This window comes from Pollachius pollachius (assembly GCF_949987615.1).
Source record: "Pollachius pollachius genome assembly, chromosome: 9".
Classification (NCBI taxonomy): domain Eukaryota; kingdom Metazoa; phylum Chordata; class Actinopteri; order Gadiformes; family Gadidae; genus Pollachius; species Pollachius pollachius.
The window spans coordinates 12,085,190-12,096,923 of record NC_136942.1 but is presented as its reverse complement, the minus strand read 5'-3'; the positions used below and the strand labels follow the sequence as shown (position 1 = coordinate 12,096,923).

At 52.2% G+C, this 11,734-nt stretch overlaps 1 protein-coding gene across 3 annotated transcripts; it reads right to left on the bottom strand.

Annotated features, from left to right (window-relative positions):
- Window positions 1-528: 528 nt before the first annotated feature.
- On the bottom strand, window positions 529-11,693 carry LOC307081015 (solute carrier family 66 member 2). 3 transcript variants are annotated; one of them, XM_079744024.1, is made up of 6 exons: window positions 11,614-11,691; window positions 11,293-11,362; window positions 9,622-9,864; window positions 8,747-8,880; window positions 3,280-3,496; window positions 529-1,733 (listed from the first exon to the last, which is right to left on the bottom strand). In XM_079744024.1, exons 3-6 carry the CDS (start codon window positions 9,831-9,833, stop codon window positions 1,559-1,561), a joined length of 738 nt encoding a protein of 245 aa, XP_079600150.1. In that variant the 5' UTR covers window positions 9,834-9,864; window positions 11,293-11,362; window positions 11,614-11,691; the 3' UTR covers window positions 529-1,558. The 3 variants fall into 3 exon arrangements, with proteins under 3 accessions (XP_079600150.1, XP_079600151.1, XP_079600152.1); XM_079744026.1 differs by lacking the exon at window positions 529-1,733 and adding an exon at window positions 2,101-2,201; XM_079744025.1 differs by lacking the exon at window positions 11,293-11,362 and having other exon boundaries at window positions 11,614-11,693.
- Window positions 11,694-11,734: the final 41 nt, after the last annotated feature.

Below are 11,734 nucleotides of genomic sequence, written 5' to 3'. Positions count from 1 at the left end.
TATGGGGCGTGGCCCGAGGAGGGGTGCGACCTGAGGAGGGGTGCGGCACCCTGTCGACTAGCAGCATCTGACTGCACAGCGTCAGCAGAATGTTGGAAGTGGACTTCAACTCACATCTAGATAATGTACCTCACTAGGTCACACACACACACACACACACACTCACACGCACACACACACACACACACACACACACGCACACGCGCGTGCGCGCACATGCAAATGCAAACGGATTGGCTGTAGTGTTCTGAGACACGGCTGCAAACCGGCAACCTTCAAAAATAGAAGAGGCAAGTTTTGTAAACGAGGTGCCGGTTTGGGGGACGGTTTGGTGCCGTGCTGTGACCGTAGCCGGTGGAATATCCTACATTGACTGGATGGTTTCTATTGTCTGCAGCAAACGTTGTACTTCTGAGACGGATCCTTTCTCTTCTTCCAATTTTCTCAGCCAGAAAAAAAAGACATTTGAACTGAAATAAAACCACGTCACACCAGCTGCTGGAGTATAAATCATTTATAGACGTCAAAATAGCAATAGATAAATATTTCTCATGAACAAAATCTCTGCAAGGCGAACTTTGGCAGGTTTTTAAAGCAGTAACACAGATCTCCAGTTATGTTGAAGTTGATACGTCTGACTTCAGTACAATGCATTAAACCCAGTGATTATGTTGATTACCCTAACATTAATTCACTGCCACAGGTCAGAGGCTCACAGACCTCCTGTCTTCAGGATCACATGATTCTCTTCATCTGACCATTTGACCAATGGCAGTGAGCTCCGCCCCCTACAGCCCAGAAAGCGTAAAGGCTTAGTTATGGTTCCATATGGAAGCAACGCAAGGTGGTTTACGGACCCATTACTTGATTGCGGACCCTCATTGCTTCCACAGCAAGGACCTGACGTGTGCCTGCAAATTGTTTTTTCCTTTCATGCAGGAGCAAGGGCTTTGATTGGTCCGCTAACGTGAACCCGACGCAGAACCAAAACAGGTTAACGAGTGTGTTGAAGCGACTGCATGGTCCTTGCGTTGCGTCACGTCGACGTGGAATCATAACTGAGCCTTAACATCTGACAGTAGGAATCCAGTCAGTAACAGAGTAGTGTAACACACACACAGAGACAGAGAGAGAGACAGACAGACAGACAGACAGACAGACAGACAAACGACAGACAGACAGACAGAGAGAGAGAGAGAGAGAGAGAGACTCATGTAGCAGAAGACAGGATCCTGAGGGGGGGGACAGCACCTCTTGATGATACTGGGGGGGGCGTTGTTGTCCTGTAGGTGGTGACCTTAAAGGAGGGGCTGGGTGGGGTTGACCTGTTGGTGGGGGGCGGGTGGGTTGTTTTGGGGGGGCGGGGAGAGGTGTTGACCTTTGGAGGGATGGGGGATATTCACCTTTTATGAGGGGGGGTTTGACCTTCGGGGAGGGAGGGTGAGAGGGATTGACCTTTGAGGGGGCTGACACACTTGGGGGTGAATGGCTCCATCTTTGCCGTGGCAACGCTCAAACCTCAGTCTGCTCAGCGGATGCTGTCGCCATAGCAACGGCTTCAGCCAAACTTGGAGTGTGCGTCCGGAGCGTAGAGGAACACCTGCAGCAGGATGAGGGCGTCCACCACGATCTGGACCGAACCGCACACCCAGAACTGGAGCGGACTCTCGTTCAGCAGGAAGTAGGACGTCTTGAAGACATCGCCCAGAGTCCACATCACCACCATCTTCACACTGGGGGAGAGAGACCATTAGACTGAGAAGATCTCTCTCTCTCTCTCCCTCTCCCTCTCCCTCTCCCTCTCCCTCTCCCTCTCCCTCTCTCTCTCTCACTCTCTCTCTTTATCTGTAGTAACTAAGTCTCTCTCTCTCTCTCTCTCTCTCTCTCTCTTTCTTTCTCTCTCTCGCCGTGTAGTAAGTGAGGAGGTCTTGGGCTCCGCAGGGAGTGGGGAGTGATTAAAGTATTGATCAACGGGAACGGACTGTCCACACACACACACACACACACATACACACACACACACGCACACACACACACACACACACACACACACCTCTTGGAGTGATGAGGGACACCTCCTCTTCAAAGTGTGAAGTACCCCCCCACTCCCTCTGAGACCCTGGGCTTTGGTTTAAAATGGGTCAACAATAGTTGTGTTTGGAAGGAGGCGGGAGGACATGAGAGGAGGGAGGAGCTGACCTCTAGATGAAGGGGGGGGGGGGGGGGGGGGGGGGTGAGAGACAGGGGAAAGGGGAGAAGGAAGAAAACATGTTACTGAGGGAGGTGGGTGAGGCAGGTGAGGAGTTCGTAACCGATTCATTATTCATGAAGTCAACTAAAGTGGAGCTTAAAGCAGGAAGAGCAGATTCTCCCCTCTCCACCCTCGTCTCCCCCCTCACCCCTTGTCTCCCCCCCCTCACCCCTCGTCTCCCCCCCTCACCCATCGCCTCCCCCCTCAACCATCGTCCCCCCTCTCCACCCTCATCTCCCCCCTCACCCCTCGACTCTCCCCTCACCCCTCATCTCCCCCCCCTCACCCCTCGTCTCCCCCCTCACCCCTCGTCTCTCCCTCATCTCCCCCCCTCACCCCTCGACTCCAGAAAGGAGCAGCAGTCCAGGACACATGGAGGTTGAGGAGAAGGTGGAGGAGGAGGTGCTGTGTTAACAGCTTCCTGCTCTGTCAGCTGACCTGTCCCTCTAACGCTGCACTCTGTAAACCGCCTTCACAATAAGAGCGTGGCCCAGGCCTCTGGGGCCTGAGAGAGAACCATCAGCAGGACACTTCCTGAAGGATAATGCTCACACACACCATGACCCTGTCCCGCGAGCATCATTAGTAATCAGGAAACAATGATGCTGATTAATAATGAGCAGGATGTGGTCGTCATTAGTGGGAGACACTGGAACCCGAGCCCAGAGATCATCAATAAAGAAGAAACACAGCTTTACACACGCGACCTCTGGTAGGACCTCTGCAGCCTCCTCCAACATCTGGATCCATACACACAGCCTCCTCTAACATCTGGATCCCGATGTGGTGTTACATGGCGCCCCGGTGTGGTGTTACACGGTGCCCCGGTGTGGTGTGATGCTACACGGTGCCCCGGTGTGGTGTTACACGGTGCCCCGGTGTGATGTTACACGGTGCCCCGGTGTGGTGTTACACGGTGCCCCGGTGTGGTGTGATGTTACACGGTACCCCGGTGTGGTGTTACACGGTACCCCGGTGTGGTGTTACACGGTGCCCCCGATGTGGTGTTACACGGTGCCCCGAGGTACCTCATGCCGCGGGTGGAGCGCTGCTGGAGGTTCTGCAGCAGCTGCGGCAGGCCCAGCAGGGCCTCCAGCATCAGGGCGAGGCCGCCCAGAGCCTCGATGAACAGCGGCGAGTCGAGCAGCAGCAGCGTCAGCAGGCAGCAGCCCACGCTGAACAGCAGGCAGAACAGCAGGTAGTCCTCGAACATGGTCCACTGCCAGAAGTACCGCGGGTCCAGGTCTGGGGGCGGGTACAGGGCATTAGGGTCATTCCTTATAGTCCCAATACTGGGTCCAGCCCCATACTGGGCCCACTGCAAGGATCTACTGTGTGTGTGTGTGTGTGTGTGTGTGTGTGTGTCTCTCTACAGGATCAATCACCGAAGCGAGACCAGCAGAGCTCAGCCCCTGAAGGGATGTGTGGTCGCTTCCCTTCCACTGATCACCCTCTCGTGACAAGACACGAGCCCCTCTCCTCTCGGACCACCAGCCTCCAGCCCTCAGGCCCAACGAGATGTTACCACGACGATATCTACATTTGACCGTTTCAACAAGCAGGACGACCCACCGACCACCTGAACCAACCAGAGTGATGGATGAGGTCATCGTTCAGCTACACCGCTAATACTAGAGCAGCTAGAGCTACACCGCTAATATTAGAGCAGCTAGAGCTACATTACTACAGCTAGAGAAGCTACAGCTATATCACTACAGCTAGAGCAGCTAGAGCTAACCCACTACAGCTAGGGGGACAGCAGAGCTACACAATTACAGCTAGAGCAGCTAGAGCTACACCACTACAGCTAAAGGGACAACAGAGCTACACCACTACAGCTAGAGGGACAGCAGAGCCACACCACTACAGCTAAAGGGACAGCAGAGCTACACCATTACAGCTAGAGCAGCTAGAGCTACACCACTACAGCTAAAGGGACAAAAGAGCTACACCACTACAGCTAGAGGGACAGCAGAGCCACACCACTACAGCTAAAGGGACAGCAGAGCAACACCACTACAGCTAAAGGGACAACAGAGCTACACCACTACAGCTAGAGGGACAGCAGAGCTACACCACTACAGTTAGAGCATCCAGAGCTACACCACTACAGCTAGAGGGACAGCAGAGCTACACCACTACAGCTAAAGGGACAACAGAGCTACATCACTACAGCTAGAGGGACAGCAGAGCTACACCACTACAGTTAGAGCATCTAGAGCTACACCACTACAGCTAGAGGGACAGCAGAGCTTATCTCCAGCTTCAGCTAGAGCAGCTAGAGCTACACCACTACAGCTAAAGGGACAGCAGAGCCACACCACTACAGCTAGAGGGACAGCAGAGCTACACCACTACAGTTAGAGCAGCTAGAGCTACACCACTACAGCTAGAGGGACAGCAGAGCTTATCTCCAGCTACAGCTAGCGCCCAGCTACAGCTAACGCCCAGCTACAGCTAGTGCCCCGCTCCACTGGGACACGGGAGGAGAACCAGTAGAGGACGTTTCCATTTCCCAGCAGAAATCTAAAATGAGAACATGTGAGTCAGAAAGAAAGGCTCGTAAAACGTTCATTTCACGGGTCCACGCCCCAGAGAGCCCCCCACGCCGGGACCCTCAGAGCTGGACCTGCTGAGGTGTGTGTGTGTGTGTGTGTGTGTGTGTGTGTGTGTGTGTGTGTGTGTGTGTGTGTGTGTGTGTGTGTGTGTGTGTGTGTGTGTGTGTGTATGGCCCAAGGTAACCTTGATGAATGGCTTAATTACTGACAGCTGTGAAAGCACACTGAGACATAGCTGACAGAGCATAGGACACACACACACACACACACACCTGACAGAGCATAGAAAATTCACACACATACACACCTGACCGAGTTTAGGAAACGCAAAGGAGGAGGAGTGGAGGAGAGAGGAGAGGAGGGGAGGAGAGAGGAGAGGATAATCAGTAGACAGCAGCAGAGGTAACAGTTCCGCTGTGTCTCTGTGAAGACACTTCAGAAAAATATTTTACACCTTTTCACTTAACCTTCCTGCTGTCATGTCTAAGAATCTCTCTCACTCACACACATCAATGATCAATCATACTGATCAATTCTATTGTTTTGGTCTCTCTCTCTCTCTCTCTCTCTCTCTCTCTCTCTCTCTCTCTCTCTCTCTCTCTCTCTCTCTCTCTCTCTCTCTCTCTCTCTCTCTCTCTCTCTCTCTCTCTCTCTCTCTCTCTCTCTCTCTCTCTCTCTCTCTCTCTCTCTCGCCTGTACTCTACAGATAAGAGTGTGGCACAGCGTCACGTGCACTGCTGGCACACACACACACACACACACACACACACACACACACACACACACACACACACACACACACACACCTTGATAGGTAATGCTGAAGGTCACTGCCCAGACACACACCTCATTAAGCACAACACACACACATCTGTGAGGACCTTTTAACGAGCAGTAGATAATTACTGCAGGGAGACTGATTCATGAGGAGGAAGAGAGAAAGAGGATGAGGAGGAAGAGGGAAAGAGGAGAGGAAGAGGAGGGAAAGAGGAGAGGAAGAGGAGGGAAAGAGGAGAGGAAGAGGAGGGAAAGAGGAGAGCAGAAAGTTGTTCAGCCAATAACGTAAATAACTTTTTGTCAATAATGTAATAACTTATTACGTTATTGGCTGGTTATTACATTATTGGCCTTGTATTGTACAATTCCTTTGAAGGTATCACTTTATTTTATTTTCAATTTCTGGAAAGAAACTGTCACACTTAAGTATGAGCCTTAATATTAATATTATTTAATATTATTATTGAATCGGCCAAAACAGCTTTGGGGCCAGCCTGATCTGCAGAGCGACATAAGATTGCTTGCAGATTCGGCTGAAAATGTAATAATACATAAATATGGCTGCAGTCCCCCATTCAATATTATCATATCATGCTGTTTTATTCATCAATAATAATAACCTGAATGTTTGTCTGATGCATATGCTCTAGATTCTGCTCCTAAACGGATGTAATGCACTCGCTCATCCACATATGCACAACCATTCGGTTCTTGAACTAAAGAAATCTGTACATTTTATAAAGACAATTTCACCAAACTTTGTGTAATTTCAGAGGTTTTGCAGTAATCTTATGTGCTGATGTGTCAGTTTTTGTGTAGTTTTGTGTAGTAATTTGTGTAGGTATAGTGGATGGCATAGCCATGTAAACACATTACCACTAGCCCTATATACTGGGCTAGTGGTAACCATTTATTATGGTTATTTGTTTAAAAGCAATCAGCTCATTTGGGTCTTAGGTCATTACAATATTTTACAGACATTGTTGTACAAATAGACAGTTGCTCCTAATGGAGTATGTAACATGCAATATATTTCTCAGTGAGGATCTTGCTTTTTCAAATTAATTTAACACATATTTTCATGGAAAAACTTTTATTATTCAACCTTTTCTAAATCTCGCAATGCCTTTAAACATTATGGATATCTGCCTAAGCACAAGTAAGCCTGCAAATGCAATGGGTTTTATTGAGGGCTACATAACTCTAAGTGACCTATTCTGAACAAACTCTAAACTCCGCCGATTGAAGAATCCCAGAGTAAAAGTAAAGCTTTGTTTATGATACTGCGTAAAGTGCTCTCCGTAGCCACTCAGAACGACGGAGACCGCGGGGCGAAGTGTCTGCGTGGTCACGGAGTTGGATACAATGAGTACTATAAGGGAACTCTCAGAGTTACATATAAATCCAAATGGACTCTTTGCTCCTTTAAGGGGGAAATGAGGGTGGAGGGGTATCTGCAAGGTCAGGTATTTAAGTGTGTGTTGCAAGTTGCAATATTAAGGCTAAGTGTGACAGTTTCTCTCCAGAAATTGAAAATAAAATGAAGTGATACTTCAGGTATTACATTTTTGGCTCAGTTATTACATTTTCAATGGATTTTTTTAACACAAGGCCAATAACGTAATAACCAGCCAATAACGTAATAAGTTATTACATTATTTGCAAAAAATATTTTGTTATTGGCTCACCAACTTTATTACATTATTGGCAAGTTATTACTTAATTGGCTTTATAACATTTAAATGATTACGTTATTTGCCGTCTTCACGTTATTGGTTGCTACAATCCCCTCCCATGATTAATCAATTTATTGACTGGTTTCCTCCCAACAGGAGGCGTGGTCGGGTCTTCAGAACACCACCTGTACGACTCAGCCTCTTCCCACCCTGACCTCAGACCTCCTGAGCCCCCAGCTCCCAGGTCTTGAGGAGCAGGTCTACGGCCCCCGCGAGAAGAGGCCCTCCATCAGGCCCTCCTCCGCCATCTGGAGCTGCGTGCTGCTCCACGGTTGTCTTGGTGACAACCTGGTCTGCAGTGACCTCTAAACGGAGCCGGCCCTCCACCCCAAAACACACGCTTCTGTTTTAAAAGCATCTGATCATCAACATGTTGTGGGGAGAATATGAACTATTGACACATTGGTGTAAACCCAACCCTCCACCCTACCAGCTCAAACCCAACCCTAACCCTCCATTCACCCTCACGAAGGACTCATCCATTCACCCTCACGACGGGCTCAGAGTCACCACGGGCTGCAGGGAGCGTTCATCCGTTCACCCTGAGGGTGAGTCCAGGGGACCACGGAGCGTTTCTCCTGATCCTCTCACTGAGCTGAACGCAACCTGTCTGTCCCGACCAAACAGGGAGCAGACTGCGGTAAACAGCCTCCGCCTCCCGCGCTCCGACAGCGCCCCCTCCTGGGGGGAGGAGACACTGCGGCCCTCTGATCAACGTCTCTGGGTCTATGAGGCTCCTGGGAGGGCCCTGACCTCACCAGGTCACCCTCTCATTGCGGCCCTCTGATCAACGTCTCTGGGTCTATGAGGCTCCTGGGAGGGCCCTGACCTCACCAGGTCACCCTCTCACTGCGGCCCTCTGATCAACGTCTCTGGGTCTATGAGGCTCCTGGGAGGGCCCTGACCTCACCAGGTCACCCTCTCATTGCGGCCCTCTGATCAACGTCTCTGGGTCTATGAGGCTCCTGGGAGGGCCCTGACCTCACCAGGTCACCCTCTCACTGCGGTCCGCTGCTGCTGGTGATGGAGGTGATGGAGGTGATGGAGGTGATGGAGGTGATGGAGGTGTAGTGGAGGTGATGGAGGTGATGGAGGTGTAGTGGAGGTGATGGAGGTGATGGAAGTGTAGTGGAGGTGATGGAGGCGTAGTGGAGGTGATGGAAGCGTAGTGGAGGTGATGGAGGTGTAGTGGAGGTGATGGAGGCGTAGTGGAGGTGATGGAGGTGTAGTGGAGGTGATGGAGGTGATGGAGGCGTAGTGGAGGTGATGGAGTTGATGGAGGTGTAGTGGAGGTGATGGAGGTGTAGTGGAGGTGATGGAGGTGATGGAGGTGATGGAGGTGTAGTGGAGGTGATGGAGGTGTAGTGGAGGTGATGGAGGTGATGGAGGCGTAGTGGAGGTGATGGAGGTGAGCCGTGCTGTACCTGAGAGGCGGTTCTGCTTGGTGCTGACGCGGTTGGAGTTGTGGACGTGGCAGCAGAGACGCAGCATGCAGAACATGGTGGCGATCATCACCACACTCTGGAGGAGCAGGGGCAGCTCGAACTGCTTCCCCACCCTGGGGGGGGGAGGGAAGGAGGGAGGGGGGGGAGGGAGGGAGGGAGGGAGACAGACAGATTATAGCTCTGCGTTCTGTCCATCCGTACGTCCAAACTGGTGTTCAACCTCAGAGGTCTCGTCTCGGCAAATCAGTGGGTGAACAGGAAAAAACATCCCCAGTGATGAGAAGCTAACAGAGATAAGAGTCTGTGCATTGTAGCTCCTTGGTCCAAACACATGGTCTCTGGAGTGAGGAGCACTGCAGTCCCCCCTGCAGTGCCCAAGCGTACCCCTAGGTGGATTGGAGTACCACTGCCTTAGAGTGTTCACGACTCCACCAGTGCGTGGTGCTGGTACCACAGGGTGTTCACGACTCCACCAGTGTGTGGTGCTGGTACCACAGGGTGTTCACGACTCCACCAGTGCGTCGTGCTGGTACCACAGGGTGTTCACGACTCCACCAGTGCGTGGTGCTGGTACCACAGGGTGTTCACGACTCCACCAGTGCGTGGTGCTGGTACCACAGGGTGTTCACGACTCCACCAGTGCTTGGTGCTGGTACCACAGGGTGTTCACGACTCCACCAGTGCGTGGTGCTGGTACCACAGGGTGTTCACGACTCCACCAGTGCGTGGTGCTGGTACCACAGGGTGTTCACGACTCCACCAGTGCGTGGTGCTGGTACCACAGGGTGTTCATGACTCCACCAGTGCGTGGTGCTGGTACCACAGGGTGTTCATGACTCCACCAGTGCGCTCACCAGAAGAAGATGCGCAGGATGTTGGCGAGCAGCAGCACCAGGCAGACGCGGGTGGAGAAGCCGGTGGTGTCGTTGCTCCTCTGGATCTCCTGGTACTGGGGCAGGTAGGGCAGGGCCCCCCCGAACACCATCACACACGACGCCACCACCGACAGCACGCCCACAGACGACTCCATCGGCTGGCTGCCATGGAGATCGGCCTCCACCTCCATTATCTCATCGGACGCTTGCACAGCAGGAGACCTGGAGGATGGAGGAGGAGAGGTGAACACCACCCAGAGGAGAGGAGAAGAGGGTGGAGGAGGAGAGGTGAACACCACCCAGAGGAGAGGAGAAGAGGGTGGAGGAGGAGAGGTGACACCACACAGAGGAGAGGAGCTAGGAGTGTGGAGGAGGAGAGGTGAACACCACCCAGAGGAGAGGAGAAGAGGGTGGAGGGGGAGAGGTGAACACCACCCAGAGGAGAGGAGAAGAGGGTGGAGGAGGAGAGGTGACACCACACAGAGGAGAGGAGCTAGGAGGGTGGAGGAGGAGAGGTGACACCACACAGAGGAGAGGAGCTAGGAGTGTGGAGGAGGAGAGGAGAACACCACCCAGAGGCGAGGAGCTAGGAGGGTGGAGGAGGAGAGGTGACACCACACAGAGGAGAGGAGCTAGGAGGGTGGAGGAGGAGAGGTGACACCACACAGAGGAGAGGAGCTAGGAGGGTGGAGGAGGAGAGGTGACACCACACAGAGGAGAGGAGCTAGGAGGGTGGAGGAGGAGAGGTGACACCACTCAGAGGAGAGGAGCTAGGAGGGAGGCTCCTTAAAACCTTCAGACAAACACACAATAAGCAGAGGAGCTTATCTTTCAGGACCAGGGGCCGCGGGGCCCGCCCACCGACGGGGGCCCGCCCATCGGCCCCTCAGCTGGTTATATGATCAGCGATGAGGAAGTGGTCAGAGTGCTCTTGTGACACCAACTGATTCTGTTATTATGTCACGTATACCGGCATGAGGCTATGTGCTCACTGACCCGGGGTGGAGTTTCACCGCACTGGGGCAGGACTATGTGGGACCCTTAGACCCCTACTGAGACACCTAGACCCCTAGACCCCCACTGGGACCCCTAGAGCCCTACTGGGACGCCTAGACACCCACTGGGACCCCTAGACCCCTACCGGGACACCAGAGGGTCCTGGACTATCAAACTAGGTCGTCCTGCATGTCAGACCCCGGACTGAAGCTCTGCAGGTGGCTGTGAGTCCATCTCTCTCTGAGGTCATGGTGCTTCGGCCTGTCAGCGTGTCTGATTACCCAGAGACAGCTGCTGCTGCTGGGCTAGAGGACCGGAGACAGACCCCGGCAGATGGTTCTGCTAGGGTTACATCCTGAACCCGGGTGACGTGGGTGTCCCCTCGGATCACATTCAAACTCTACTTCCCTTTACTGATGTGAAGCTGTCCATATTTTCATAAGTCTTCCTCCTCCCATCCCGTTCTCTTGCTCACAGCGCCCTCTAGTGGAACACACGCAGTGCGGTTCATTTAATCCGTTTACATGCGAACAAACAAGCGTATAAGAAACACAACTTTTAAACTTTCAGAAACTCGATCCGCAGTCCGTACATTCAGACATCTACTCGGTGCCTTAGTTCAGTTGGTTTAATTCGGTTCAGGGTTCTGCTCACCTGGACACGGTGTCCTGGTTCGCACGGGGGTCTTCAGGGGGGATCAGGAGCAGGAAGGAACACTAAGGAGCTTCGAGCAGACAACCAGAATAACAGCCGATAATAAAGAAACAGACAACCACAATGATACCAGAAGTTGAAGAAACGGGTTGAGTCAACAGTCATTCAGTGATCCTCCGAGCGGTTGAACTGGTTCTTACTGCTGTTCAAACGGCGCTGCTCTCCACCTTATATTTATATAATTATATAATATAACTATTGTGATCATAAGCAGTTCATCATCCACAACTAACTCAGTAACTTTCATGTTCTGCTCCTCACCTCCGGTCACCAGATGGAGGTCCGAGGAGTTCCCCAACTTCAGGAGAGAAAACAACGGCAGCCAACTCTCTCTCTCTCTCTCTCTCTCTCTCTCTCTCTCTCTCTCTCTCTCTCTCTCTCT

Coding starts and splice junctions, on each gene's coding strand:
- LOC307081015 (XM_079744025.1), bottom strand. CDS start 9,833: ATGGAGGTGGAGGCCGATCTCCATGGCAGCCAGCCGATGGAGTCGTCT. Junction 3,497..8,746: donor CAAGCAGAACCGCCTCTCAG/GTACAGCACGGC, acceptor ACCCGCCCCCAG/ACCTGGACCCGCGGTACTTC. Junction 1,734..3,279: donor CGCTCCACCCGCGGCATGAG/GTACCTCGGGGC, acceptor TCTCTCCCCCAG/TGTGAAGATGGTGGTGATGT.